Here is a 26,667-nt window from a genome sequence, read left to right as displayed (position 1 = left end):
CCCCTCCCACCTGCACACTCTCCCTCACCCACCTCCCACCTGCACACTCTCCCTCATCCCCCCTCCCACCTGCACACGCTCCCTCATCCCCCCCTCCCACCTGCACACTCTCCCTCATCCCCGCCTCCCACCTGCACACTCTCCCACAAACCCCCCCCACCTGCACACTCTCCCTCATCCCCCCTCCCACCTGCACACTCTCCCTCACCCCCCCTCCCACCTGCACACTCTCCCTCATCCCCCCTCCCACCTGCACACTCTCCCTCACCCCCCTCCCACCTGCTCACTCTCACTACACCACCCCTCCCACCTGCACACTCTCCCTCACCCCCCCTTCCCACCTGCACACTCTCCCTCACCCCCCTCCCACCTGCACACTCTCCCTCATCCCCCCTCCCACCTGCACACTCTCCCTCACCCCCCTCCCACCTGCACACTCTTCCTCATCCCCCCTCCCACCTGCATACTCTCCCTCACCCCCCTCCCACATGCATACTCTCCCTCATCCCCCCTCCCACCTGCACACTCTCCCTCACCCCCCTCCCACCTGCACACTCTCCCTCATCCCCCCCTCCCACCTGCACACTCTCCCTCATCCCCCTCCCACCTGCACACTCTCCCTCATCCCCCCTCCCACCTGCACACTCTCCCTCAGCAACCCCTCCCACCTGCACACTCTCCCTCATCCCCCCTCCCACCTGCACACTCTCCCTCATCCCACCTGCACACTCTCCCTCACCCCCCTCCCACCTGCACACTCTTCCTCATCCCCCCTCCCACCTGCACACTCTCCCTCACCCCCCTCCCACATGCATACTCTTCCTCATCCCCCCTCCCACCTGCACACTCTCCCTCACCCCCCTCCCACCTGCACACTCTCCCTCATCCCCCCCTCCCACCTGCACACTCTCCCTCATCCCCCTCCCACCTGCACACTCTCCCTCATCCCCCCTCCCACCTGCACACTCTCCCTCAGCAACCCCTCCCACCTGCACACTCTCCCTCATCCCCCCTCCCACCTGCACACTCTCCCTCATCCCACCTGCACACTCTCCCTCACCCCCCCTCCCACCTGCACACTCTCCCTCAACCCCCTCCCACCTGCACACTCTCCCTCACCCCCCTCCCACCTGCACACTCTCCCTCATCCCCCTCCACCTGCACACTCTCCCTCATCCCCCCCTCCCACCTGCACACTCACCCTCAGCAACACCTCCCACTTACACACTCTCCCTTGCCCCCCCCTCCCACCTGCACACTCTCCCGCCCCACCCCCCCTCCCACCTGCACACTCTCCCTCACCCCCCCTTCCACCTGCACACTCTCCCTCACCCCCCTCCCACCTGCACACTCTCCCTCATCCCACCTGCACACTCTCCCTCACCCCCCCTCCCACCTGCACACTCTCCCTCACCCCCCTCCCACCTGCACACTCTCCCTCACCCCCCTCCCACCTGCACACTCTCCCTCATCCCCCCCTCTCACCTGCACACTCTCCCTCACCCCCCTCCCACCTGCACACTCTCCCTCATCCCCCCTCCCACCTGCACACTCTCCCTCACCCCCCTCCCACCTGCACACTCTCCCTCATCCCCCTCCCACCTGCACACTCTACCTCATCCCCCTTCCCACCTGCACACTCTCCCTCATCCCCCCTCCCACCTGCACACTCTCCCTCACCCCCCTCCCACCTGCACACTCTCCCTCATTCCCCCTCCCACCTGCACACTCACCCTCACCCCCCCCCTCCCACCGGCACACTCTCCCTCATCCCCCCCTCCCACCTGCACACTCCCTCACCCCCCTCCCACCTGCACACTCTCCCTCATCCCCCCCTCTCACCTGCACACTCTCCCTCATCCCCCCTCCCACCTGCACACTCTCCCTCACCCCCCTCCCACCTGCACACTCTCCCTCATCCCCCTCCCACCTGCACACTCTCCCTCATCCCCCTTCCCACCTGCACACTCTCCCTCATCCCCCCTCCCACCTGCACGTCACTCCCTCATCTCCGCCTCCCACTTGCACACTCTCCCTCACCCCCCTCCCACCTGCACTCTCACCCTCACCCCCCCCTTCCACCGGCACACTCTCCCTCATCCCCCCTCCCACCTGCACACTCTCCATCACCGCCCTACCTCCCACCTGCATACTCTCCCTCATCCCCCCCCCCACCTGCACACTCTCCCTCAGCAACCCCTCCCACCTGCACACTCTCCCTCATCCCCCCCTCCCAACTGCACACTCTCCCTCACCCCCTCCCACCTGCACACTCTCCCTCATCCCCCCTCCCACCTGCACACTCTCCCTCACCTCCCTCCCACCTGCACATTCTCCCTCACCCCCTCCCACCTGCACACTCTCCCTCATCCCCCTCCCACCTGCACACTCTCCCTCACCCCCCTCCCACCTGCACACTCTCCCTCATCCCCCCTCCCACCTGCACACTCTCCCTCATCCCCCTCTCACCTGCACGCCGCTCCCTCATCCCCCCTCCCACCTGCACACTCTCCCTCACCCCCCCTCCCACCTGCACACTCTCCCTCACCCCCCCCCACCTGCACACTCTTCCTCACCCCCCCTCCCACCTGCACACATTCCCTCACCCCCCTCCCACCTGCACACTCTCCCTCATCCCCCCTCCCACCTGCACACTCTCCCTCATCCCCCCTCCCACCTGCACACTCTCCCTCACCCCCTCCCACCTGCACACTCTCCCTCATCCCCCCTCCCACCTGCACACGCTCCCTCATCCCCCCCTCCCACCTGCACACTCTCCCTCATCCCCCCCTCCCACCTGCACACTCTCCCACACCCCCCCCCACCTGCACACTCTCCCTCATCCCCCCTCCCACCTGCACACTCTCCCTCACCCCCCTCCCACCTGCACACTCTCCCTCATCCCCCCTCCCACCTGCACACTCTCCCTCACCCCCCTCCCACCTGCTCACTCTCACCACACCCCCCCTCCTACCTGCACACTCTCCCTCGCCCCCCTCCCACCTGCACACTCTCCCTCACCCCCTCCCACCTGCACACTCTCCCTCACCCCCCCTCCCACCTGCACACTCTTCCTCACCCCCCCTCCCACCTGCACACTCTCCCTCACCCCCCTCCCACCTGCACACTCTCCCTCATCCCCCCTCCCACCTGCACACTCTCCCTCATCCCCCCTCCCACCTGCACACTCTCCCTCACCCACCTCCCACCTGCACACTCTCCCTCATCCCCCCTCCCACCTGCACACGCTCCCTCATCCCCCCCTCCCACCTGCACACTCTCCCTCATCCCCGCCTCCCACCTGCACACTCTCCCACAAACCCCCCCCACCTGCACACTCTCCCTCATCCCCCCTCCCACCTGCACACTCTCCCTCACCCCCCCTCCCACCTGCACACTCTCCCTCATCCCCCCTCCCACCTGCACACTCTCCCTCACCCCCCTCCCACCTGCTCACTCTCACTACACCACCCCTCCCACCTGCACACTCTCCCTCACCCCCCCTTCCCACCTGCACACTCTCCCTCACCCCCCTCCCACCTGCACACTCTCCCTCATCCCCCCTCCCACCTGCACACTCTCCCTCACCCCCCTCCCACCTGCACACTCTTCCTCATCCCCCCTCCCACCTGCATACTCTCCCTCACCCCCCTCCCACATGCATACTCTCCCTCATCCCCCCTCCCACCTGCACACTCTCCCTCACCCCCCTCCCACCTGCACACTCTCCCTCATCCCCCCCTCCCACCTGCACACTCTCCCTCATCCCCCTCCCACCTGCACACTCTCCCTCATCCCCCCTCCCACCTGCACACTCTCCCTCAGCAACCCCTCCCACCTGCACACTCTCCCTCATCCCCCCTCCCACCTGCACACTCTCCCTCATCCCACCTGCACACTCTCCCTCACCCCCCCTCCCACCTGCACACTCTTCCTCATCCCCCCTCCCACCTGCACACTCTCCCTCACCCCCCTCCCACATGCATACTCTTCCTCATCCCCCCTCCCACCTGCACACTCTCCCTCACCCCCCTCCCACCTGCACACTCTCCCTCATCCCCCCCTCCCACCTGCACACTCTCCCTCATCCCCCTCCCACCTGCACACTCTCCCTCATCCCCCCTCCCACCTGCACACTCTCCCTCAGCAACCCCTCCCACCTGCACACTCTCCCTCATCCCCCCTCCCACCTGCACACTCTCCCTCATCCCACCTGCACACTCTCCCTCACCCCCCCTCCCACCTGCACACTCTCCCTCAACCCCCTCCCACCTGCACACTCTCCCTCACCCCCCTCCCACCTGCACACTCTCCCTCATCCCCCTCCACCTGCACACTCTCCCTCATCCCCCCCTCCCACCTGCACACTCACCCTCAGCAACACCTCCCACTTACACACTCTCCCTTGCCCCCCCCTCCCACCTGCACACTCTCCCGCCCCACCCCCCCTCCCACCTGCACACTCTCCCTCACCCCCCCTTCCACCTGCACACTCTCCCTCACCCCCCTCCCACCTGCACACTCTCCCTCATCCCACCTGCACACTCTCCCTCACCCCCCCTCCCACCTGCACACTCTCCCTCACCCCCCTCCCACCTGCACACTCTCCCTCACCCCCCTCCCACCTGCACACTCTCCCTCATCCCCCCCTCTCACCTGCACACTCTCCCTCACCCCCCTCCCACCTGCACACTCTCCCTCATCCCCCCTCCCACCTGCACACTCTCCCTCACCCCCCTCCCACCTGCACACTCTCCCTCATCCCCCTCCCACCTGCACACTCTACCTCATCCCCCTTCCCACCTGCACACTCTCCCTCATCCCCCCTCCCACCTGCACACTCTCCCTCACCCCCCTCCCACCTGCACACTCTCCCTCATTCCCCCTCCCACCTGCACACTCACCCTCACCCCCCCCCTCCCACCGGCACACTCTCCCTCATCCCCCCCTCCCACCTGCACACTCCCTCACCCCCCTCCCACCTGCACACTCTCCCTCATCCCCCCCTCTCACCTGCACACTCTCCCTCATCCCCCCTCCCACCTGCACACTCTCCCTCACCCCCCTCCCACCTGCACACTCTCCCTCATCCCCCTCCCACCTGCACACTCTCCCTCATCCCCCTTCCCACCTGCACACTCTCCCTCATCCCCCCTCCCACCTGCACGTCACTCCCTCATCTCCGCCTCCCACTTGCACACTCTCCCTCACCCCCCTCCCACCTGCACTCTCACCCTCACCCCCCCCTTCCACCGGCACACTCTCCCTCATCCCCCCTCCCACCTGCACACTCTCCATCACCGCCCTACCTCCCACCTGCATACTCTCCCTCATCCCCCCCCCCACCTGCACACTCTCCCTCAGCAACCCCTCCCACCTGCACACTCTCCCTCATCCCCCCCTCCCAACTGCACACTCTCCCTCACCCCCTCCCACCTGCACACTCTCCCTCATCCCCCCTCCCACCTGCACACTCTCCCTCACCTCCCTCCCACCTGCACATTCTCCCTCACCCCCTCCCACCTGCACACTCTCCCTCATCCCCCTCCCACCTGCACACTCTCCCTCACCCCCCTCCCACCTGCACACTCTCCCTCATCCCCCCTCCCACCTGCACACTCTCCCTCATCCCCCTCTCACCTGCACGCCGCTCCCTCATCCCCCCTCCCACCTGCACACTCTCCCTCATCCCCCCTCCCACCTGCACACTCTCCCTCATCCCCCCTCCCACCTGCACACTCTCCCTCATCCTCCCCTCCCACCTGCACGTCACTCCCTCATCCCGGCCTCCCACCTGCTCACTCTTCCTCACCCCCCTCCCACCTGCCCACTCTCCCTCACCCCCCTCCCACCTGCACACTCTCCCTCATTCCCCCTCCCACCTGCACACTCTCCCTCACCCCCCCCCCCTCCCACCGGCACACTCTCCCTCATCCCCCCCTCCCACCTGCACACTCTCCCTCACCCCCCTCCCACCTGCTCACTCTCACCACACCCCCCCCCCTCCCACCTGCACACTCTCCCTCACCCCCCCCTTCCCACCTGCACACTCTCCCTCACCCCCCTCCCACCTGCACACTCTCCCTCATCCCCCCTCCCACCTACACACTCTCCGGCACCCCCCTCCCACCTGCACACTCTCCCTCATCCCCCCTCCCACCTGCACACTCTCCCTCATCCCCCTCCCACCTGCACACTCTCCCTCATCCCCCCTCCCACCTACACACTCTCCCTCACCCCCCTCCCACCTGCACACTCTCCCTCATCCCCCCTCCCACCTGCACACTCTCCCTCATCCCCCTCCCACCTGCACACTCTCCCTCAGCAACCCCTCCCACCTGCACACTCTCCCTCATCCCCCCTCCCACCTGCACACTCTCCCTCATCCCACCTGCACACTCTCCCTCACCCCCCCTCCCACCTGCACGCTCTCCCTCAACCCCCTCCCACCTGCACACTCTCCCTCACCCCCCTCCCACCTGCACACTCTCCCTCATCCCCCCTCCACCTGCACACTCTCCCTCATCCCCCCTCCCACCTGCACACTCTCCCTCACCCCCCCCCCCACCTGCACACTCTCCCTCATCCCCCCTCCCACCTGCACACTCTCCCTCATCCCCCTCCCACCTGCACACTCTCCCTCAGCAACCCCTCCCACCTGCACACTCTCCCTCATCCCCCCTCCCACCTGCACACTCTCCCTCATCCCACCTGCACACTCTCCCTCACCCCCCCTCCCACCTGCACACTCTTCCTCATCCCCCCTCCCACCTGCACACTCTCCCTCACCCCCCTCCCACATGCATACTCTCCCTCATCCCCCCTCCCACCTGCACACTCTCCCTCACCCCCCTCCCACCTGCACACTCTCCCTCATCCCCCCCTCCCACCTGCACACTCTCCCTCATCCCCCTCCCACCTGCACACTCTCCCTCATCCCCCCTCCCACCTGCACACTCTCCCTCAGCAACCCCTCCCACCTGCACACTCTCCCTCATCCCCCCTCCCACCTGCACACTCTCCCTCATCCCACCTGCACACTCTCCCTCACCCCCCCTCCCACCTGCACACTCTCCCTCAACCCCCTCCCACCTGCACACTCTCCCTCACCCCCCTCCCACCTGCACACTCTCCCTCATCCCCCTCCACCTGCACACTCTCCCTCATCCCCCCCTCCCACCTGCACACTCACCCTCAGCAACACCTCCCACTTACACACTCTCCCTTGCCCCCCCCTCCCACCTGCACACTCTCCCGCCCCACCCCCCCTCCCACCTGCACACTCTACCTCACCCCCCCTTCCACCTGCACACTCTCCCTCACCCCCCTCCCACCTGCACACTCTCCCTCATCCCACCTGCACACTCTCCCTCACCCCCCCTCCCACCTGCACACTCTCCCTCACCCCCCTCCCACCTGCACACTCTCCCTCACCCCCCTCCCACCTGCACACTCTCCCTCATCCCCCCCTCTCACCTGCACACTCTCCCTCACCCCCCTCCCACCTGCACACTCTCCCTCATCCCCCCTCCCACCTGCACACTCTCCCTCACCCCCCTCCCACCTGCACACTCTCCCTCATCCCCCTCCCACCTGCACACTCTACCTCATCCCCCTTCCCACCTGCACACTCTCCCTCATCCCCCCTCCCACCTGCACACTCTCCCTCACCCCCCTCCCACCTGCACACTCTCCCTCATTCCCCCTCCCACCTGCACACTCACCCTCACCCCCCCCCTCCCACCGGCACACTCTCCCTCATCCCCCCCTCCCACCTGCACACTCCCTCACCCCCCTCCCACCTGCACACTCTCCCTCATCCCCCCCTCTCACCTGCACACTCTCACTCACCCCCCTCCCACTTGCACACTCTCCCTCATCCCCCCTCCCACCTGCGCACTCTCCCTCACCCCCCTCCCACCTGCACACTCTCCCTCATCCCCCTCCCACCTGCACACTCTCCCTCATCCCCCTTCCCACCTGCACACTCTCCCTCATCCCCCCTCCCACCTGCACGTCACTCCCTCATCTCCGCCTCCCACTTGCACACTCTCCCTCACCCCCCTCCCACCTGCACTCTCACCCTCACCCCCCCCTTCCACCGGCACACTCTCCCTCATCCCCCCTCCCACCTGCACACTCTCCATCACCGCCCTACCTCCCACCTGCATACTCTCCCTCATCCCCCCCCCCACCTGCACACTCTCCCTCAGCAACCCCTCCCACCTGCACACTCTCCCTCATCCCCCCCTCCCAACTGCACACTCTCCCTCACCCCCTCCCACCTGCACACTCTCCCTCATCCCCCCTCCCACCTGCACACTCTCCCTCACCTCCCTCCCACCTGCACATTCTCCCTCACCCCCTCCCACCTGCACACTCTCCCTCATCCCCCCTCCCACCTGCACACTCTCCCTCACCCCCCCTCCCACCTGCACACTCTCCCTCATCCCCCCTCCCACCTGCACACTCTCCCTCATCCCCCTCTCACCTGCACGCCGCTCCCTCATCCCCCCTCCCACCTGCACACTCTCCCTCATCCCCCCTCCCACCTGCACACTCTCCCTCATCCCCCCTCCCACCTGCACACTCTCCCTCATCCTCCCCTCCCACCTGCACGTCACTCCCTCATCCCCGCCTCCCACCTGCTCACTCTTCCTCACCCCCCTCCCACCTGCCCACTCTCCCTCACCCCCCTCCCACCTGCACACTCTCCCTCATTCCCCCTCCCACCTGCACACTCTCCCTCACCCCCCCCCCCCCTCCCACCGGCACACTCTCCCTCATCCCCCCCTCCCACCTGCACACTCTCCCTCACCCCCCTCCCACCTGCTCACTCTCACCACACCCCCCCCCCTCCCACCTGCACACTCTCCCTCACCCCCCCCTTCCCACCTGCACACTCTCCCTCACCCCCCTCCCACCTGCACACTCTCCCTCATCCCCCCTCCCACCTACACACTCTCCGGCACCCCCCTCCCACCTGCACACTCTCCCTCATCCCCCCTCCCACCTGCACACTCTCCCTCATCCCCCTCCCACCTGCACACTCTCCCTCATCCCCCCTCCCACCTGCACACTCTCCCTCACCCCCCTCCCACCTGCACACTCTCCCTCATCCCCCCTCCCACCTGCACACTCTCCCTCATCCCCCTCCCACCTGCACACTCTCCCTCAGCAACCCCTCCCACCTGCACACTCTCCCTCATCCCCCCTCCCACCTGCACACTCTCCCTCATCCCACCTGCACACTCTCCCTCACCCCCCTCCCACCTGCACACTCTCCCTCAACCCCCTCCCACCTGCACACTCTCCCTCACCCCCCTCCCACCTGCACACTCTCCCTCATCCCCCCTCCACCTGCACACTCTCCCTCATCCCCCCCTCCCACCTGCACACTCTCCCTTGCCCCCCCTCCCACCTGCACACTCTCCCTCCCACCCCCCCTCCCACCTGCACACTATACCTCACCCCCCCTCCCACCTGCACACTCTCCCTCACCCCCCTCCCACCTGCACACTCTCCCTCATCCCACCTGCACACTCTCCCTCACTCCCCCTCCCACCTGCACACTCTCCCTCACCCCCCTTCCACCTGCACACTCTCCCTCACCCCCCTCCCACCTGCACACTCTCCCTCATCACCCCCTCTCACCTGCACACTCTCCCTCACCCCCCTCCCACCTGCACACTCTCCCTCATCCCCCCTCCCACCTGCACACTCTCCCTCACCCCCCTCCCACCTGCACACTTTCCCTCATCCCCCTCCCACCTGCACACTCTACCTCATCCCCCTTCCCACCTGCACACTCTCCCTCATCCCCCATCCCACCTGCACACTCTCCCTCACCCCCCCTCCCACCTGCACACTCTCCTTCATTCCCCCTCCCACCTGCACACTCACCCTCACCCCCCCCCCCCACCGGCACACTCTCCCTCATCCCCCCTCCACCTGCACACTCTCCCTCATCCCCCTTCCCACCTGCACGCTCTCCCTCATCCCCCCTCCCACCTGCACGTCACTCCCTCATCTCCGACTCCCACTTGCACACTCTCCCTCACCCCCCTCCCACCTGCACACTCTCCCTCACCCCCCTCCCACCTGCACACTCTCCCTCATTCCCCCTCCCACCTGCACACTCACCCTCACCCCCCCCCTTCCACCGGCACACTCTCCCTCATCCCCCCTCCCACCTGCACACTCTCCATCACCGCCCTCCCTCCCACCTGCACACTCTCCCTCATCCCCCCCCCACCTGCACACTCTCCCTCAGCAACCCCTCCCACCTGCACACTCTCCCTCATCCCCCCCTCCCAACTGCACACTCTCCCTCACCCCCTCCCACCTGCACACTCTCCCTCATCCCCCCCTCCCACCTGCACACTCTCCCTCACCTCCCTCCCACCTGCACATTCTCCCACACCCCCTCCCACCTGCACACTCTCCCTCATCCCCCCTCCCACCTGCACACTCTCCCTCACCCCCCTCCTACCTGCACACGCTCCCTCATCCCCCCTCCCACCTGCACACTCTCCCTCATCTCCCTCCCACCTGCACGCCGCTCCCTCATCCCCCCTCCCACCTGCACACTCTCCCTCAACCCCCTCCCACCTGCACACTCTCCCTCATCCCCCCTCCCACCTGCACACTCTCCCTCAACAACCCCTCCCACCTGCACACTCTCCCTCATCCCCCCTCCCACCTGCACACTCTCCCTAATCCCACCTGCACACTCTCCCTCACCCCCCCTCCCACCTGCACACTCTCCCTCATCCCCCTCCCACCTGCACACTCTCCCTCACCCCCTCCCACCTGCACACTCTCCCTCATCCCCCCTCCACCTGCACACTCTCCCTCATCCCCCCCTCCCACCTGCACACTCTCCCTCAGCAACCCCTCCCACCTGCACACTCTCCCTCGCCCCCCCTCCCACCTGCACACTCTCCCTCGCGCCCCCCCCCACCTGCACACTCTCCCTCACCCCCCCTCCCACCTGTACACTCTCCCTCACCCCCCTCCCACCTGCACACTCTCCCTCACCCCCCTCCCACCTGAACACTCTCCCTCATCCCCCCCTCTCACCTGCACACTCTCCCTCACCCCCCTCCCACCTGCACACTCCCCCTCATCCCCCCTCCCACCTGCACACTCTCCCTCACCCCCCTCCCACCAGCACACTCTCCCTCATCCCCCTCCCACCTGCACACTCTCCCTCATCCCCCTTCCCAACTGCACACTCTCCCTCATCCCCCCTCCCACCTGCACACTCACCCTCACCCCCCCCCCCTCCCACCGGCACACTCTCCCTCATCCCCCCCTCCCACCTGCACACTCCCTCACCCCCCTCCCACCTGCACACTCTCCCTCATCCCCCCCTCTCACCTGCACACTCTCCCTCACCGCCCTCCCACCTGCACACTCTCCCTCATCCCCCCTCCCACCTGCACACTCCCCTCACCCCCCTCCCACCTGCACACTCTCCCTCATCCCCCTTCCCACCTGCACACTCTCCCTCATCCCCCCTCCCACCTGCACGTCACTCCCTCATCTCCGCCTCCCGCCTGCACACTCACCCTCACCCCCCCCCCCTCCCACCGGCACACTCTCCCTCATCCCCCTCCCACCTGCACACTCTCCCTCACCGCCCTCCCTCCCACCTGCACACTCTCCCTCATCCCCCCCCACCTGCACACTCTCCCTCAGCAACCCCTCCCACCTGCACACTCTCCCTCATCCCCCCCTCCACCTGCACACTCTCCCTCACCCCCTCCCACCTGCACACTCTCCCTCATCCCCCCCTCCCACCTGCACACTCTCCCTCACCTCCCTCCCACCTGCACACTCTCCCTCACCCCTCCCACCTGCACACTCTCCCTCATCCCCCCTCCCACCTGCACACTCTCCCTCACCCCCCTCCCACCTGCACACTCTCCCTCATACCCCCTCCCACCTGCACACTCTCCCTCATCCCCCCTCCCACCTGCACGCCGCTCCCTCATCCCCCCTCCCACCTGCACACTCTCCCTCATCCCCCTCCCATCTGCACACTCTCCCTCATCCCCCCTCCACCCTGCACACTCTCCCTCATCCTCCCCTCCCACCTGCACGTCACTCCCTCATCCCCGCCTCCCACCTGCTCACAGTCCCTCACCCCCTCCCACCTGCACACTCTCCCTCACCCCCCTCCCACCTGCACACTCTCCCTCATTCCCCCTCCCACCTGCACACTCTCCCTCACCCCCCCCTCCCCTCCCACCGGCACACTCTCCCTCATCCCCCCCTCCCACCTGCACACTCTCCCTCACCGCCCTCCCTCCCACCTGCACACTCTCCCTCATCCCCCCTCCCGCCTTCACACTCTCCTTCATCCCCCCCCACCTGCACACTCTCCCTCAGCAACCCCTCCCACCTGCACCCTCTCCCTCACCCCCTCCCACCTGCACACTCTCCCTCATCCCCCCTCTCACCTGCACACTCTCCCTCACCTCCCTCCCACCTGCACACTCTCCCTCACCCCCCTCCCACCTGCACACTCTCCCTCACCCCTTCCCACCTGCACACTCTCCCTCATCCCCCCTCCCACCTGCACACTCTCCCTCACCACCCTCCCACCTGCACACTCTCCCTCATTCCCCCTCCCACCTGCACACTCACCCTCACCCCCCCCCCTCCCACCGGCACACTCTCCCTCATCCCCCCCTCCCACCTGCACACTCCCTCACCCCCCTCCCACCTGCACACTCTCCCTCATCCCCCCCTCTCACCTGCACACTCTCCCTCACCGCCCTCCCACCTGCACACTCTCCCTCATCCCCCCTCCCACCTGCACACTCTCCCTCACCCCCCTCCCACCTGCACACTCTCCCTCATCCCCCTTCCCACCTGCACACTCTCTTTCATCCCCCCTCCCACCTGCACGTCACTCCCTCATCTCCGCCTCCCACCTGCACTCCGCTCCCTCACCCCCCTCCCACCTGCACACTCTCCCTCACCCCCCTCCCACCTGCACACTCTCCCTCACCCCCCTCCCACCTGCACACCCTCCCTCATTCCCCCTCCCACCTGCACACTCACCCTCACCCCCCCCTCCCACCGGCACACTCCCCCTCATCCCCCCCTCCCACCTGCACACTCTCCATCACCGCCCTCCCTCCCACCTGCACACTCTCCCTCATCCCCCTTCCCACCTGCACACTCTCCCTCACCCCCCCTCCCACCTGCACGTCACTCCCTCATCTCCGCCTCCCACCTGCACACTCTCCCTCACCCCCCTCCCACCTGCACACTCTCCCTCACCCCCCTCCCACCTGCACACTCTCCCTCATTCCCCCTCCCACCTGCACACTCACCCTCACCCCCCCCTCCCACCGGCACACTCTCCCTCATCCCCCCCTCCCACCTGCACACTCTCCATCACCGCCCTCCCTCCCACCTGCACACTCTCCTTCATCCCCCCCCACCAGCACACTCTCCCTCAGCAACCCCTCCCACCTGCACACTCTCCCTCATCCCCCCCTCCCACCTGCACACTCTCCCTCACCCCCTCCCACCTGCACACTCTCCCTCATCCCCCCCTCCCACCTGCACACTCTCCCTCACCTCCCTCCCACCTGCACACTCTCCCTCACCCCCTCCCACCTGCACACTCTCCCTCATCCCCCCTCCCACCTGCACACTCTCCCTCACCCCCCTCCCACCTGCACACTCTCCCTCATACCCCCTCCCACCTGCACACTCTCCCTCATCCCCCCTCCCACCTGCACGCCGCTCCCTCATCCCCCCTCCCACCTGCACACTCTCCCTCATCCCCCCTCCCACCTGCACACTCTCCCTCATCCCCCCTCCCACCTGCACACTCTCCCTCATCCTCCCCTCCCACCTGCACGTCACTCCCTCATCCCCGCCTCCCACCTGCTCACTCTCCCTCACCCCCCTCCCACCTGCACACTCTCCCTCACCCCCCTCCCACCTGCACACTCTCCCTCATTCCCCCTCCCACCTGCACACTCTCCCTCACCCCCCCTCCCACCGGCACACTCTCCCTCATCCCCCCCTCCCACCTGCACACTCTCCCTCACCGCCCTCACTCCCACCTGCACACTCTCCCTCATCCCCCCTCCCGCCTCCACACTCTCCTTCATCCCCCCCCACCTGCACACTCTCCCTCAGCAACCCCTCCCACCTGCACCCTCTCCCTCACCCCCTCCCACCTTCACACTCTCCCTCATCCCCCCTCCCACCTGCACACTCTCCCTTACCTCCCTCCCACCTGCACACTCTCCCTCACCCCCCTCCCACCTGCACACTCTCCCTCACCCCCTCCCTCCTGCACACTCTCCCTCATCCCCCCTCCCACCTGCACACTCTCCCTGATCCCCCCTCACACCTGCACGGCGCTCCCTCATCCCCCCCCCACCTGCACACTCTCCCTCACCCCCCTCCCACCTGCACACTCTCCCTCACCCCCCCTCTCACCTGCACACTCTCCCTCATCCCCCCTCCCACCTGCACACACCCCCTCACCCCCCCTCCCACCTGCACACTCTCCCTCATCCCCCCTCCCACCTGCACACTCTCCCTCACCGCCTTCCCTCCCACCTGCACACTCTCCCTCACCCCCCTCCCACCTGCACACTCTCCCTCACCCCCCTCCCACCTGCACACTCTCCCTCATCCCCCCTCCCATCTGCACACTCTCCCTCACCCCCTTCCCTCCTGCACACTCTCCCTCATCCCCCCTCCCACCTGCACACTCTCCCTCACTGCCTTCCCTCCCACCTGCACACTCTCCCACACCCCCCCTCCCACCTGCACACTCTTCCTCATCCCCCCTCCCACCTGCACACTCTCCCTCACCCCCCTCCCACCTGCACACTCTCCCTCACCCCCCTCCCACCTGCACACTCTCCCTCACCCCCTTCCCTCCTGCACACTCTCCCTCATCCCCCCTCCCACCTGCACACTCTCCCTCATCCCCCCCTCACACCTGCACGGCGCTCCCTCATCCCCCCTCCCACCTGCACACTCTCCCTCACCCCCCTCCCACCTGCACACTCTCCCTCAAGCCCCCTCTCACCTGCACACTCTCCCTCATCTCCCCTCCCACCTGCGCACACCCCCTCACCCCCCCTCCCACCTGCACACTCTCCCTCATCCCCCCTCCCACCTGCACACTCTCCCTCACCACCTTCCCTCCCTCCTGCACACTCTCCCACACCCCCCCTTTGGCCGCAGCCTTCTCGGGTAAGCCGACCCGGTCTCCAGGAGCTGTGGAACAGTCCGCTCACCTCCTCCCTGCTCAGCGGCAGCCAGCACGACTGGCTGACGACTTTAAATAGCAGGTGTGAACGGCGACGGCGTGAAGTGGGGTCACGCCGTCGGGACTTCGGCCCATCCGGCCCCGAGAATAGCGGGGGTGCCGGACAATCGCCATTTTGGGTGTCTCGGACGATTCTCCGGACTGCGCAGCGCGGCACTCGACGGGGCCGTTCTCGCCGCTTGGGAGAATCGGGGGAGGGCGTCGGACCGGCGTCGCGGGAAATTTTGGCGACCCAGGTGATTCTCCCAACCGGCGCGGGAGTGGAGAATCGCGCCCTGGGTGTTAGCCAGAAAGAACAGATTAGCTTTGGCAAAAATGTGGATGCAGATCCTGATCCAGATCCTAGAATTTTTTTTGAAGGATCTGTTAACATTGGGAAATAGGGAAAATTTACTTTTAAAAAAATATTGTAAGTTGTTTTATATAGAACATTGTCGGTTGCTTTAAAATGTTGTGAATTGTTTAAAATGTTATGAATTGTCTCAGCTGTTGTACGGGAATTTGTCACAGCAGTTAACATGTGAGCAGATTGTTCAGAGCAGGTTGTTGGACATGGATTCGCCTGAAGCCTCCTCTGTGAGATGGAAGATCTTAATAACATTGAGTTAACACAGCATGGCAGAGGAATGCGCCCTCCTTGCTCCTCGCAAATAAGTTGTTTTTGCTTTCCTATTTAACAAGGTAAAGGATGCCAGTGCAGTCGAAGTGGAACATTTCTGTACTAGCGAAGTACCTTAAGACTACATGCAGGATAAAGTCTCTTGCATAGAGACACAAGCCGAGAAGCCACCATTCCATCCATTCATATTTTATTCTTCAATTTTGGCAATTTTTATCAAGACAAATCGCATGGCCCTTCATGGTGGCTGGATAGCTGATGTTTAGGCACTGTACACACCTTCTGTAAACTCACATTATAAAACAAGTCCATCTCATTTAACTAATATTGCAGCATTCCTGCTGTAGAGAGTATGCATACTTGGCAAGCACTGGAGGCTCATAATGAATTATTGAGAATTAGCTGCTCTTAGAGGGTTGCTGGTCAGCCTTAAAACTCCCCTGTTACTGAGGAGAGGAAATGTTTGTAACAACTCAATGAAACAGAATGGGTCTATTGCAGTGTGCAGCTTTGTAGGTCCTGCAGATTGTCCTTGGAGCTGTGAAAGTCAGTACCACAACAAAATCGATGGAAGTGACTCACGATCAATGCTGTCTGATCTGTGCACCATTCGAAAGAGTGGGTGAGGAATAAATATTCTGGTGAGGAATAAATATTCTGGTAAGGAATAAATATTCTGCTCTCTGAAGTCCTGCCATGATAATAAATATGCTCACACCTTGTTTAGTTTTGAAATCTTGCATTACAGTTCACAGAGTCAGCTCATCACAATAAGGTTGGTGGAGCATCACAGAGGAAATGCGCGCAAAACGTTGGCAACTTTTCATGTAATTTATAAGGCTACAGGCGCACATGTTTAACAAAAGACACCGTCATGCCAATGAGTCTGCAGTGACTCATACAATGTGGAATGCAACAAATGTGTTGCCAGAAAATAGTGCTACGTACTCAAACTGACAGAATAGGTGTTGGGGTTGGTCACCTGGGTGACCATAGAATGTTCCTCAAATTCCTCATTCAAACAGGCTGCACATAATGGCCAATATTGGGATATCAACAATGGGTCAATGATAGCACACTCCGCTCTGAGTTAGAAGGATGTGGGTTCAAATCTCACTGAGACTTGACACACCTATTGCCAGAAATAATAGGGTGCTGCACTGATGGAAGAATCATCCTTCAGATGAGATGTTAAAGCAAGGTCCAGTCTGCTATCTCAGGAGGATGTAAAAGATTTAATGGCACAAACCTGTCAACATTTCAGTACCCACCCTACTAACCTTAACTCTAACATGTGCTCCCTTCTGAAATGAAATGTAATTAAAATCGCTTATTGTCACAAGTAGGCTTCAAATTAAGTTACTGTGAAAAGCGCCTAGTCGCCACATTCCGGCGCCTGTTCGGGGAGGCTGGTATGGGAATTGAACCGTGCTGCTGGCCTGCCTTGGTCTGCTTTCAAAGCCAGCGATTGATGTGCTATTGTACATGAACTTTTCCAATGTTAATCTTTAATCTTGTGTTTGAGGAATTATTTTGATCCTCCTCCCAATATTGATGTAGCGGCAACATTCATTTTGTCAATTCTTTAAAAGTAGCTTGTGAATTCAAATGCCCTTGACCGCCTGTTGCACTGGAGACAAATACATTAAACAGTTAATGTATTTTACCAACACTTCTCTCTTTGAACTCTTTCAGATTTCTTGGTTTTTATATGTATGGAGATTTATTTAGAAGGCCAGTAAGATATACAAATTCCGCAGCAGTTCTGCATGCAGCAAGATCGAACTACAGCAATAAAATAAATACCTAATTAATATATTTTTACTTCTGATTTTGAAGCAAGGAAACTTTTCTTGGAATAACATCATGGGTTGCTGAATAGTCACTGCAACCATCTTAATATGCACACAAGTAGGGTTGTGGTTTAATGTTTCATGAAGGACGACATCTCCAACAATGAAACATTACCTCAAAACTGCTATAACCTGTAAACCTAGATTATAAACTCAGGCCACGGAATTTCTCACAAATCCACAAATCCTGACTCAGTTGGGCTCACTGCCAGTTAATGACTAAAGTTTGTGGGGGGGTGATTTTCCATGCTCCCCCATGGCATGATTCCTGGCGGCGGGAGGAAGCCTGCCGTTGTTGGCCGGTGGCGGGATCTTCTGGTCCTGCCGCTGTCAATGGCATTTCCCGTTGAAACCCCCCCCCCCCCGCAGACAGGAAACAGACAGCGGGAGTTCACCGTTGGCCGGACTGGAAGATCACACTGGCAAGAACGGTCGGAAAATCCCCCTCCAATATTTGACACCAGCTAAAGGATAAGGAAGACATTACCCTGGCTCTCTTTGAGCATTTTTGAGCTGCCTTTACCCTCTGAGTTCTTCATATTGCTCATTTTACCAGAATGAACCGTAATACCGTTACTGAGTTCCTTTGAAACTCAGAATTTGACTCTCCCATTTAGAGACTAGGTGTTGCCAGAATGGTGGGATCCCGCACCAGATTCTGTGCTAGGAACCCCTTTAATTATGCACAGGCAAGTTCGGCTCTGAACCATCTGGCAGGCCGGCAGTTGATTTATCCGTCTGCCGTCAGCTAGTGGGCTTGAAGATTCGGACGCCATATTTAAATACCAGTCCAGCACACTCAGATCACTCTCTCCAACCCACCTGTGTTCAGTAAACCCAGAGGGAAAAGTCGAGCAGCTTCAAGAAGAGGTCTGTTCCTCAATTCGACAACCCTTCCCCCGAGCTCATCGCCGCGAGGCACCCATGCCCCACTTGAGCCTCCACCCACTGCATCTGGAGTCTTCGTGCATACCCTTCCAGTAAAGTAATGTTATCCCTTTGACCCCTTGTCTGTAAGCTTTTCACGCAGCTTTGTCGGAGTCCAGCTTCCCTCCCTCGGTCTTCCCTCTGCCTTCCATTGTTCCATTTATGCATCCAGCTCCGGAAGACCTTCACTCAGCCTGCAAGCATGACCCCAGCCTCTCTGTTGCTTGCTATTTTATCTCAGCATCTTGCTTTCATGCCCAATTGGGTCTGTCCTTGACCTGCTGCAATGCTCCAGTGAAGCTGAATGTAAACTGGAGAAGCAGTATCTCACCTTCCGATTAGGCATGTTACATCCCTCAGGATTCAACATTAAGTTCAACAACTTTAGACTGTGACCTTTCTCTTCCACCTTAACTTTTTTATATCTCCCAAACATTCTTGTCCCAATGCAAAAAGCCCACCCTCCTCAGCCCCCACCTGGCCATCTGCCATTTCTTCATATGTTTTGTGGCATCTTTTTTGCAATCTCTCTACTCTGTTCCACCCCCTCTTATATGGTAATCCAACACATTTCTCCCTCTCTTCAGCTCTGAAGAGGTCTCACATGGACCCAAAACATTAACTCTGTGTTCTCTCCCTGTAAATGCTGCCAGACCTGCTGCGTATTTCCAGCATTCTCTGTTCCTGTTACCTTTTAAATGAGTTGGGCATTTCTGTCTCAACCACCAGTTCGGGCAATGAATTCCAGATGCCCACACCCTCTAGATAGAGATGTTTTTCCCCACGTCCCCTCCAATTCTTCTACCAATCACCTTACATCTAGGCCCCCTGGTAATTGATCCTGTTAATATCCAAACTTTTATCAGATGAAACTTCATTGGCTCCATTGTATGTTTTGGTTGATGTCGGTTTAGTCCCATGTGCATGTACCTCCAGAGCTAGGATTTATTTTAGTGGAAAGATTTTACCTTCCTGACATAAACAAAAAGCAGCCCTGTACCAGAAGCCCATAGATTGCATAAATGGTTTTGAAACCTTGTATACATAGCCAATGAAGAATGACCGCTTCTCCAGGAGCCAAATTGTCACCTAATTAGAACATAGATCATACAATGCAGAAGGAGGCCATTAAGCGCATCGACTCTGCACCGACCCACTTAAGCCCTCACTTCCACCCTATCCCCATAACCCAATAACCCCTCCTAATCTTTTTTGGTCACTAAGGGTCATTTATCATGGCCAATCCACCTAACCTGCACGTCTTTGGACTGTGGGAGGAAACCGGAGCGCCCGGAGGAAACCCACGCAGACACGGGGAGAACGTGCAGACTCCACACAGACAGTGACCCAAGCCGGGAATCGAACCTGGGACCCTGGCACTGTGAAGCCACAGTGCTAATCACTTGTGCTACCGTGCTGCCCATAAAACGACCGCGGCAGGACTCAAGCCTGCAATCTTCTGATATCATTACTAGATTCACCAAAGTCAGACACGCCTTATCCATTGGGCCACACGGCCACCGTCTATAATTCTCTGATTTTAGCATGCGGTTTTCAAAATTGTACTGTACTGGCTGGATTATTCACTTCCCACAGAACTGGAAAATTAGATGATGTAACTTAGCATTGTTTTCAATTAAATGCTTAATTATGTGACAGGATCAATTGATGACTGAATGTTCTGATTTTTGGAATGCATTGCTTCCTCTTTTATCAACTTAAAGGCTCAAAATTCATCTGTGTCCATATTGCTTAGTCTGAAGTTAAATTGGAGTCAGAATCCAGAGTTTCATGTTGATGTTGGAATGTTTAAAATTAGCTCATGGTTCAGGATCAGTCAACATATATAGTACAGTAAAAAAAAATTAAAATGCTGCAAAATAGGCGACATGTACAGAAAGATTACTTTAAGATTAGTGTTGGAAACTAAAATGCCTTAAAAAAAACAATTGGATTGGAATGCTAGCAACTTCTTGAAAATAACTCCAATGTGACAGATAACTTACAGGCATTTCCTTGTAAAATGGCCAGAATCAAGGTCCCCAGCTGGTCAGTAGCTAAATGCTTCATATGGTTTGCATTGTGTTCGCTGATCTCAGGCAGGAAGCTCTTTGGCTGGTCCAAGGATCTCTGGACTAAATTGTGAAAGAAAACATTTGACCAATATGCCTGTCTTTGGTTGCTGTTGAGTGACTTTGTACTATATACACTCATTTAGGAGTGTTCGGTGACAACAATCAAACGACAGAAACCTTGTGGAAAATAATACACCAGTAGAACATGTGGTGTGCATAAACTCTTGATTTTGTTCTGGTGAAATTCTTTTCTGACCTAATTGGGAGAATCTGCTTTACCTCTGTAACTAATACAGGAAGGTACATGGTTAAAACATTTGGGGGGCGATTCTCCGAGTCCCGCGCCAGGCCGGAGGATCGCTGCAACCGCTCCACGAGGTGCGGAGAATCGGCGCCATTTGCGCCGGCGCATTTGACGCGGCGCTGGCCGCGGGCCGCTGGAATCGGCGGGGCCATCGCTTCTCCGGCCCGTATGGGCCAAGCGGCTGCGCGGATACGACAGAGTCCCGCCGGCGCCATTCACCCCGGTCGTTGCCGGCAGGAACTCTGCACGAAGGGTCGGGGGACGGCCTGTGGGGCGGGGATAAGCGATCCTTCACCGGGGGCGGGGCCTCCGATGGGGTCTGGCCCGCGATTGGGGCCCACAGATCGGCGTGCCGGCCTCTCCCCCCAGGCCTACTTTCCTGCGTGGCCGGCCCCTGAACACTGATGCCATGTTGAGTCGGGGCCGGTGCGCTGAAGACGTCGCCTGTGCATGCGCATATTGGCGCGGCCCAACTGCGCATGCGCAGGTTGGCACGGCGCCCATTTGGCGCCGGCAAGGGAGGCTGGAGCGGCGTGAACCGCTCCAGCGCCATTCTGGACCCCTGTAGGGGACAGAATCGGTCGTCCCCGTGCCTGTTTCGTGCCGTCGTGAAATGCGACGGCGTTCACGACGGCGCGAACACGTCGTCTCCATTTTGGAGAATCGCCCCCTTGATGCCTCAGAATGCAATTTTGTCTTCAATTTGTTAATTACAGATCACTCCATATATCTGCAGGGAAATTGGAGCAGATATGTTTTATCTGAAAATTCTCATGAAGAAAAATAAAGCAATAGTCAAGATTTGGTTCATATCTTGCAACTTTAAAAGACCCAATATGTACTTGGGAAGGGGCAGAGAGTGGATGCAGATTATTATCTGAATGGCTATAAATTAAAAGAGGGAAATGTGCAGGGAGACCTGGGTGACCTCGTACACCAGTCACTGAAGGTAAGCATGCAGGTACAGCAGGCTGCAAAGAAGGCAAATGGTATGCTGTCCTTTATTGCAACAAGTACATCAGCAATTATACAGGGCCTTGGTGAGACCACACCTGGAATATTGTGTGCAGTTTTGGTCTCCTTATCTGAGGAGGGATTTTCTTGCTCTTGAGGGAGTGCAGCGAATCTTTACCAGATTGAATCCTGGGATGGTGAGACTGACGTATGAGGAGAGATTGAGTCGGTTAGGATTATATTCGCTGGAGTTCAGAAGCATGAGGGGGGATCTCATAGAATCTATAAAAGTCAGGCAAGACGAGACAGGGTAGATGCAGGATGGGTGTTCCCGATGGTGTGGGTGTCCAGAACCAGGAGTCATAAACCAAGAACACAGGAAAACCTTTTAGGACTGAAATGAGAAGACATTTCTTCATCCAGAGAGTGGTGAACCTGTGGAATTCACTACCACAGGAAGTAGTTGAGGCCAAAACATGGTGGGCGGGATTCTCTGACCCCGGGGCGCTTCACGCGACGCCGGTCCACCGATTTTCCGGTGACCGGAGAACCGGCGGGGTCGGCGCGGCGCCGGTCGGGAGCCGCTCTACGCGGCCACACCCCCCGGCAATTCTCCCCGTGTGTTGGACCGAGTGGCCACCGAGATAGGCCGAATCCCGCCGGCGTCGTTCACATGTGGTCCTACCCGGCGGGACCTCGCCTTTCACTTGCAGGCAGTGGCCTGGTGGGGGGGATCCGACCCCGGGGGAGGCCTCCACGGAGGTCTGGACCGCGATCGGGGCCTAACCAATCGGTGGGCCGGCTTCTCCTCGTGGGGGCCTATTTTACTCCGCGCCAGGCCCCTGTAGCAGTCCGCCATGTTGCGTTAGGCCAGCGCGGAGAAGGAAACTAGCGTGCATACGCGGGTTCGCACTGGTCGTAACATGCATGCGCAGACCCGTCCGTTTGACGCCGGTATAGCAGCTGGAGCTGCGTGAGTTGCACCAATGCCGTGGTGGCCCCATGGAGGGCGCAGGATCGCTTATCCTGGGGGCCTGTGGACGCCGTCGTAAAACGCGACGCCATTTATGACAGCGTCAACACTTATCCTCGGTCAGAGAATCCTGCCCGGTATGTTTTCAAGAAGCGGTTAGATATAGCGCTTGGGTGATGGGGATCAAAGGATATGGGGAGGGGAAGCGGGTTTAGGCCTTTGAGTTGGATGATCAGCCATGATGAATGGTGGAGTGGACTCCGAGGACCGAATGGCCTCCTCCTGCTGCTATGCTGCTATGTTTCTTTAAATGTGTTTACAAAATTCTAAATAAGGAGGAAACATTGATCAGTGAATGACAGACCAGCCATTTGTAATAAAATAGTCAGGAACATTTTTATAATATATTTATTTGTAGGGGACAGGAAAGTGCTTGAGTTAGTTTAAATTTCACTATTAGGGGCAGTTATTATCTTATTAAGGATTTCTACTCTGCAAGGTTTGAACTTTGACACTGTCTATGTTTTTTTTTAGGTTAAACATATTTCAGAAGACCCCCCCTGCAAATGTCCAAACACGTTTTCTGTGGAACGTCTCTCCCAAGGACGATATCGTGTTGGAGAAAAGATCTTATTCATTCGGGTAAAATATTTTGAAAGAGTTTTGTAGGAAAAGGCATATTTACTGTATCGGTGTGTATTTGTGAGATAAAGACAGGCGGTGTGAAGGAAAGCAATGTATTTTCAGTTTGCAACGAATAATGGCCAGAATTAATTGTGCATCAAATATAGATGAGTTGCATTTAGGGCTGAACATTTCCTACTCTAATTGGACAATTTATCTAACCTGTGGACATACAGGAGGTATAACAGCAACGTGAGTTTTATTTTACAAACTGTCTATTCTCCGGTCTGATAAGGATTTACGTATTAAAATAGACCAATGCAAAGGACTGATTGATTCGTACAGACTTTTTACTTGTGGCACCTTGGTGCTGCTTCATCTCAGACTTGAAGGATTCAAATCTTCTTTGTGTGTTGGTCGTTGAGGACTTTGTATGAAATAATTACTGACATGTGCAAATCAATTCCTAGTGCAAACAGCCCCGAAATTGCTATCTTACTCACAGAAGTCACTGGATAATAGATTTGTAAAATGGTAAATGACGCAATAGGATGTGCCATTCTGAGGTGAAGTTTTAAAATTTTTCCTTGAAATGGAACATGACTGGCAGAATGAGTAGAATCCATGTAAAACAGGAAAAGCTGTTCAAATTCAAGAATGAGGAAGGGAAGAGACGCTCTCAGCTGGAGGCCATATTCGTCCATGGCGCTCAGGCAGCAAATCTGTTTGAGTTTCAGTGACAAGCAATGTTTGAGGTACCTGTGCTTCACGAAGGAGGTCAACACTGAAACCTGCTAATTCTGCAACCTCAAAGCAGTGGAAGGATCTATCTCATTGTCAGTAGCTGTGAAGGTGACCATGTCTTTGACCTTTTGTGTGCCTGGTTCCTGCCTGGCTAATGCTGGAGATATTAGAATATCTCTCCATTTCCATAAGATGCCAGGCCAGGTGGGTGAGGTGGAGTGGTTACTGAGGTTTTCTATTCAAAGATAATTTAATTGCATTATTGACTGCATGCACATTACTTTGCTGGTGCCATATGTCAACTTTACCATGTGTCATAACCAAACAAAATTCAATGCCTCAATGTGCAGCTGGTGTATGAGCATAGCAATGCACCATACAGATCAATATCAAGTAGAAATGCGCCATACAGATCAACATCCAGTAGAAATGCACCATGCAGATCAATATCCAGTAGAAATGCACCATGCAGATTAATATCCAGTAGAAATGCACTATGCAGATCAATATCCAGTAGAAATGCACCATGTGGATCAATATCCAGTAGAAATGCACCATGCAGATCAATATCCAGTAGAAATGCACCATGTGGATCAATATCCAGTAGAAATGCACCATGTGGATCAATATCCAGTAGAAATGCACCATACAGATCAATATCCAGTAGAAATGCACCATACAGATCAATATCCAGTAGAAATGCACCATGCAGATTAATATCCAGTAGAAATGCACTATGCAGATCAATATCCAGTAGAAATGCACCATGTGGATCAATATCCAGTAGAAATGCACCATGCAGATCAATATCCAGTAGAAATGCACCATGTGGATCAATATCCAGTAGAAATGCACATGTGGATCAATATCCAGTAGAAATGCACCATGCAGATCAATATCCAGCAGAAATGCACCATGCAGATCAATATCCAGTAGAAATGCACCATGTGGATCAATATCCAGTAGAAATGCACATGTGGATCAATATCCAGTAGAAATGCACCATGTAGATCAATTTCCAGTAGAAATGCACCATGCAGATCAATATCCAGTAGAAATGCACCATGCGGATCAATATCCAGTAGAAATGCACCATGCGGATCAATATCCAGTAGAAATGCACCATGCGAATCACTATCCAGTAGAAATGCACCATGCGGATCAATATCCAGTAGAAATGCACCATGCGGATCAATATCCAGTAGAAATGCACCATGCGGATCAATATCCAGTAGAAATGCACCATGTGGATCAATATCCAGTAGAAATGCACCATGCAGATCAATATCCAGTAGAAATGCACCATGTGGATCAATATCCAGTAGAAATGCACCATGTGGATCAATATCCAGTAGAAATGCACCATGCGGATCAATATCCAGCAGACATGCACCATGCAGATCAATATCCAGTAGAAATGCACCATGTGGATCAATATCCAGTAGAAATGCACATGTGGATCAATATCCAGTAGAAATGCACCATGTAGATCAATTTCCAGTAGAAATGCACCATGTAGATCAATATCCAGTAGAAATGCACCATGCGGATCAATATCCAGTAGAAATGCACCATGCGGATCAATATCCAGTAGAAATGCACCATGCGGATCAATATCCAGTAGAAATGCACCATGCGGATCAATATCCAGTAGAAATGCACCATGCGGATCAATATCCAGTAGAAATGCACCATGCGGATCAATATCCAGTAGAAATGCACCATGCGGATCAATATCCAGTAGAAATGCACCATGCGGATCAATATCCAGTAGAAATGCACCATGCGGATCAATATCCAGTAGAAATGCACCATGCGGATCAATATCCAGTAGAAATGCACCATGCAGATCAATATCCAGTAGAAATGCACCAAGCAGATCAATATCCAGTAGAAATGCACCATGCGGATCAATATCCAGTAGAAATGCACCATGCGGATCAATATCCAGTAGAAATGCACCATGCGGATCACTATCCAGTAGAAATGCACCATGCGGATCAATATCCAGTAGAAATGCACCATGCGGATCAATATCCAGTAGAAATGCACCATGCGGATCAATATCCAGTAGAAATGCACCATGCGGATCAATATCCAGTAGAAATGCACCATGCGGATCAATATCCAGTATGCAGGCAGCAGTCATTCTGCTTTAGGCAACTTAAGCAACTGTAATTCAACCATCAGAACAAACCAAAGGGTTGGCAACAATGGCTATATATTGACAACAGGACTCATGAGCCCAACATGTAATCCATGCACATTGTGCAAT

The 26,667-nt window shown here is 57.9% G+C and overlaps 1 protein-coding gene across 2 annotated transcripts in view; it reads left to right on the top strand.

Moving 5' to 3' along the window:
• Window positions 1–26,667, top strand: part of gas2a (growth arrest-specific 2a) — a 212,536-nt gene that overhangs the window by 115,255 nt on the left and 70,614 nt on the right. For both annotated transcript variants that reach the window (XM_072466673.1, XM_072466672.1), the window contains one exon: window positions 23,559–23,666. In XM_072466673.1, coding sequence (XP_072322774.1) covers window positions 23,559–23,666 — 108 coding nt within the window. The remainder of the gene's footprint in view (window positions 1–23,558; window positions 23,667–26,667) is intronic.

This window comes from Scyliorhinus torazame, chromosome 10 (assembly GCF_047496885.1).
Source record: "Scyliorhinus torazame isolate Kashiwa2021f chromosome 10, sScyTor2.1, whole genome shotgun sequence".
NCBI classification, from domain to species: domain Eukaryota; kingdom Metazoa; phylum Chordata; class Chondrichthyes; order Carcharhiniformes; family Scyliorhinidae; genus Scyliorhinus; species Scyliorhinus torazame.
Note: the sequence above shows the minus strand (reverse complement) of the source record. Positions and strands in the feature narration are given on the sequence as shown.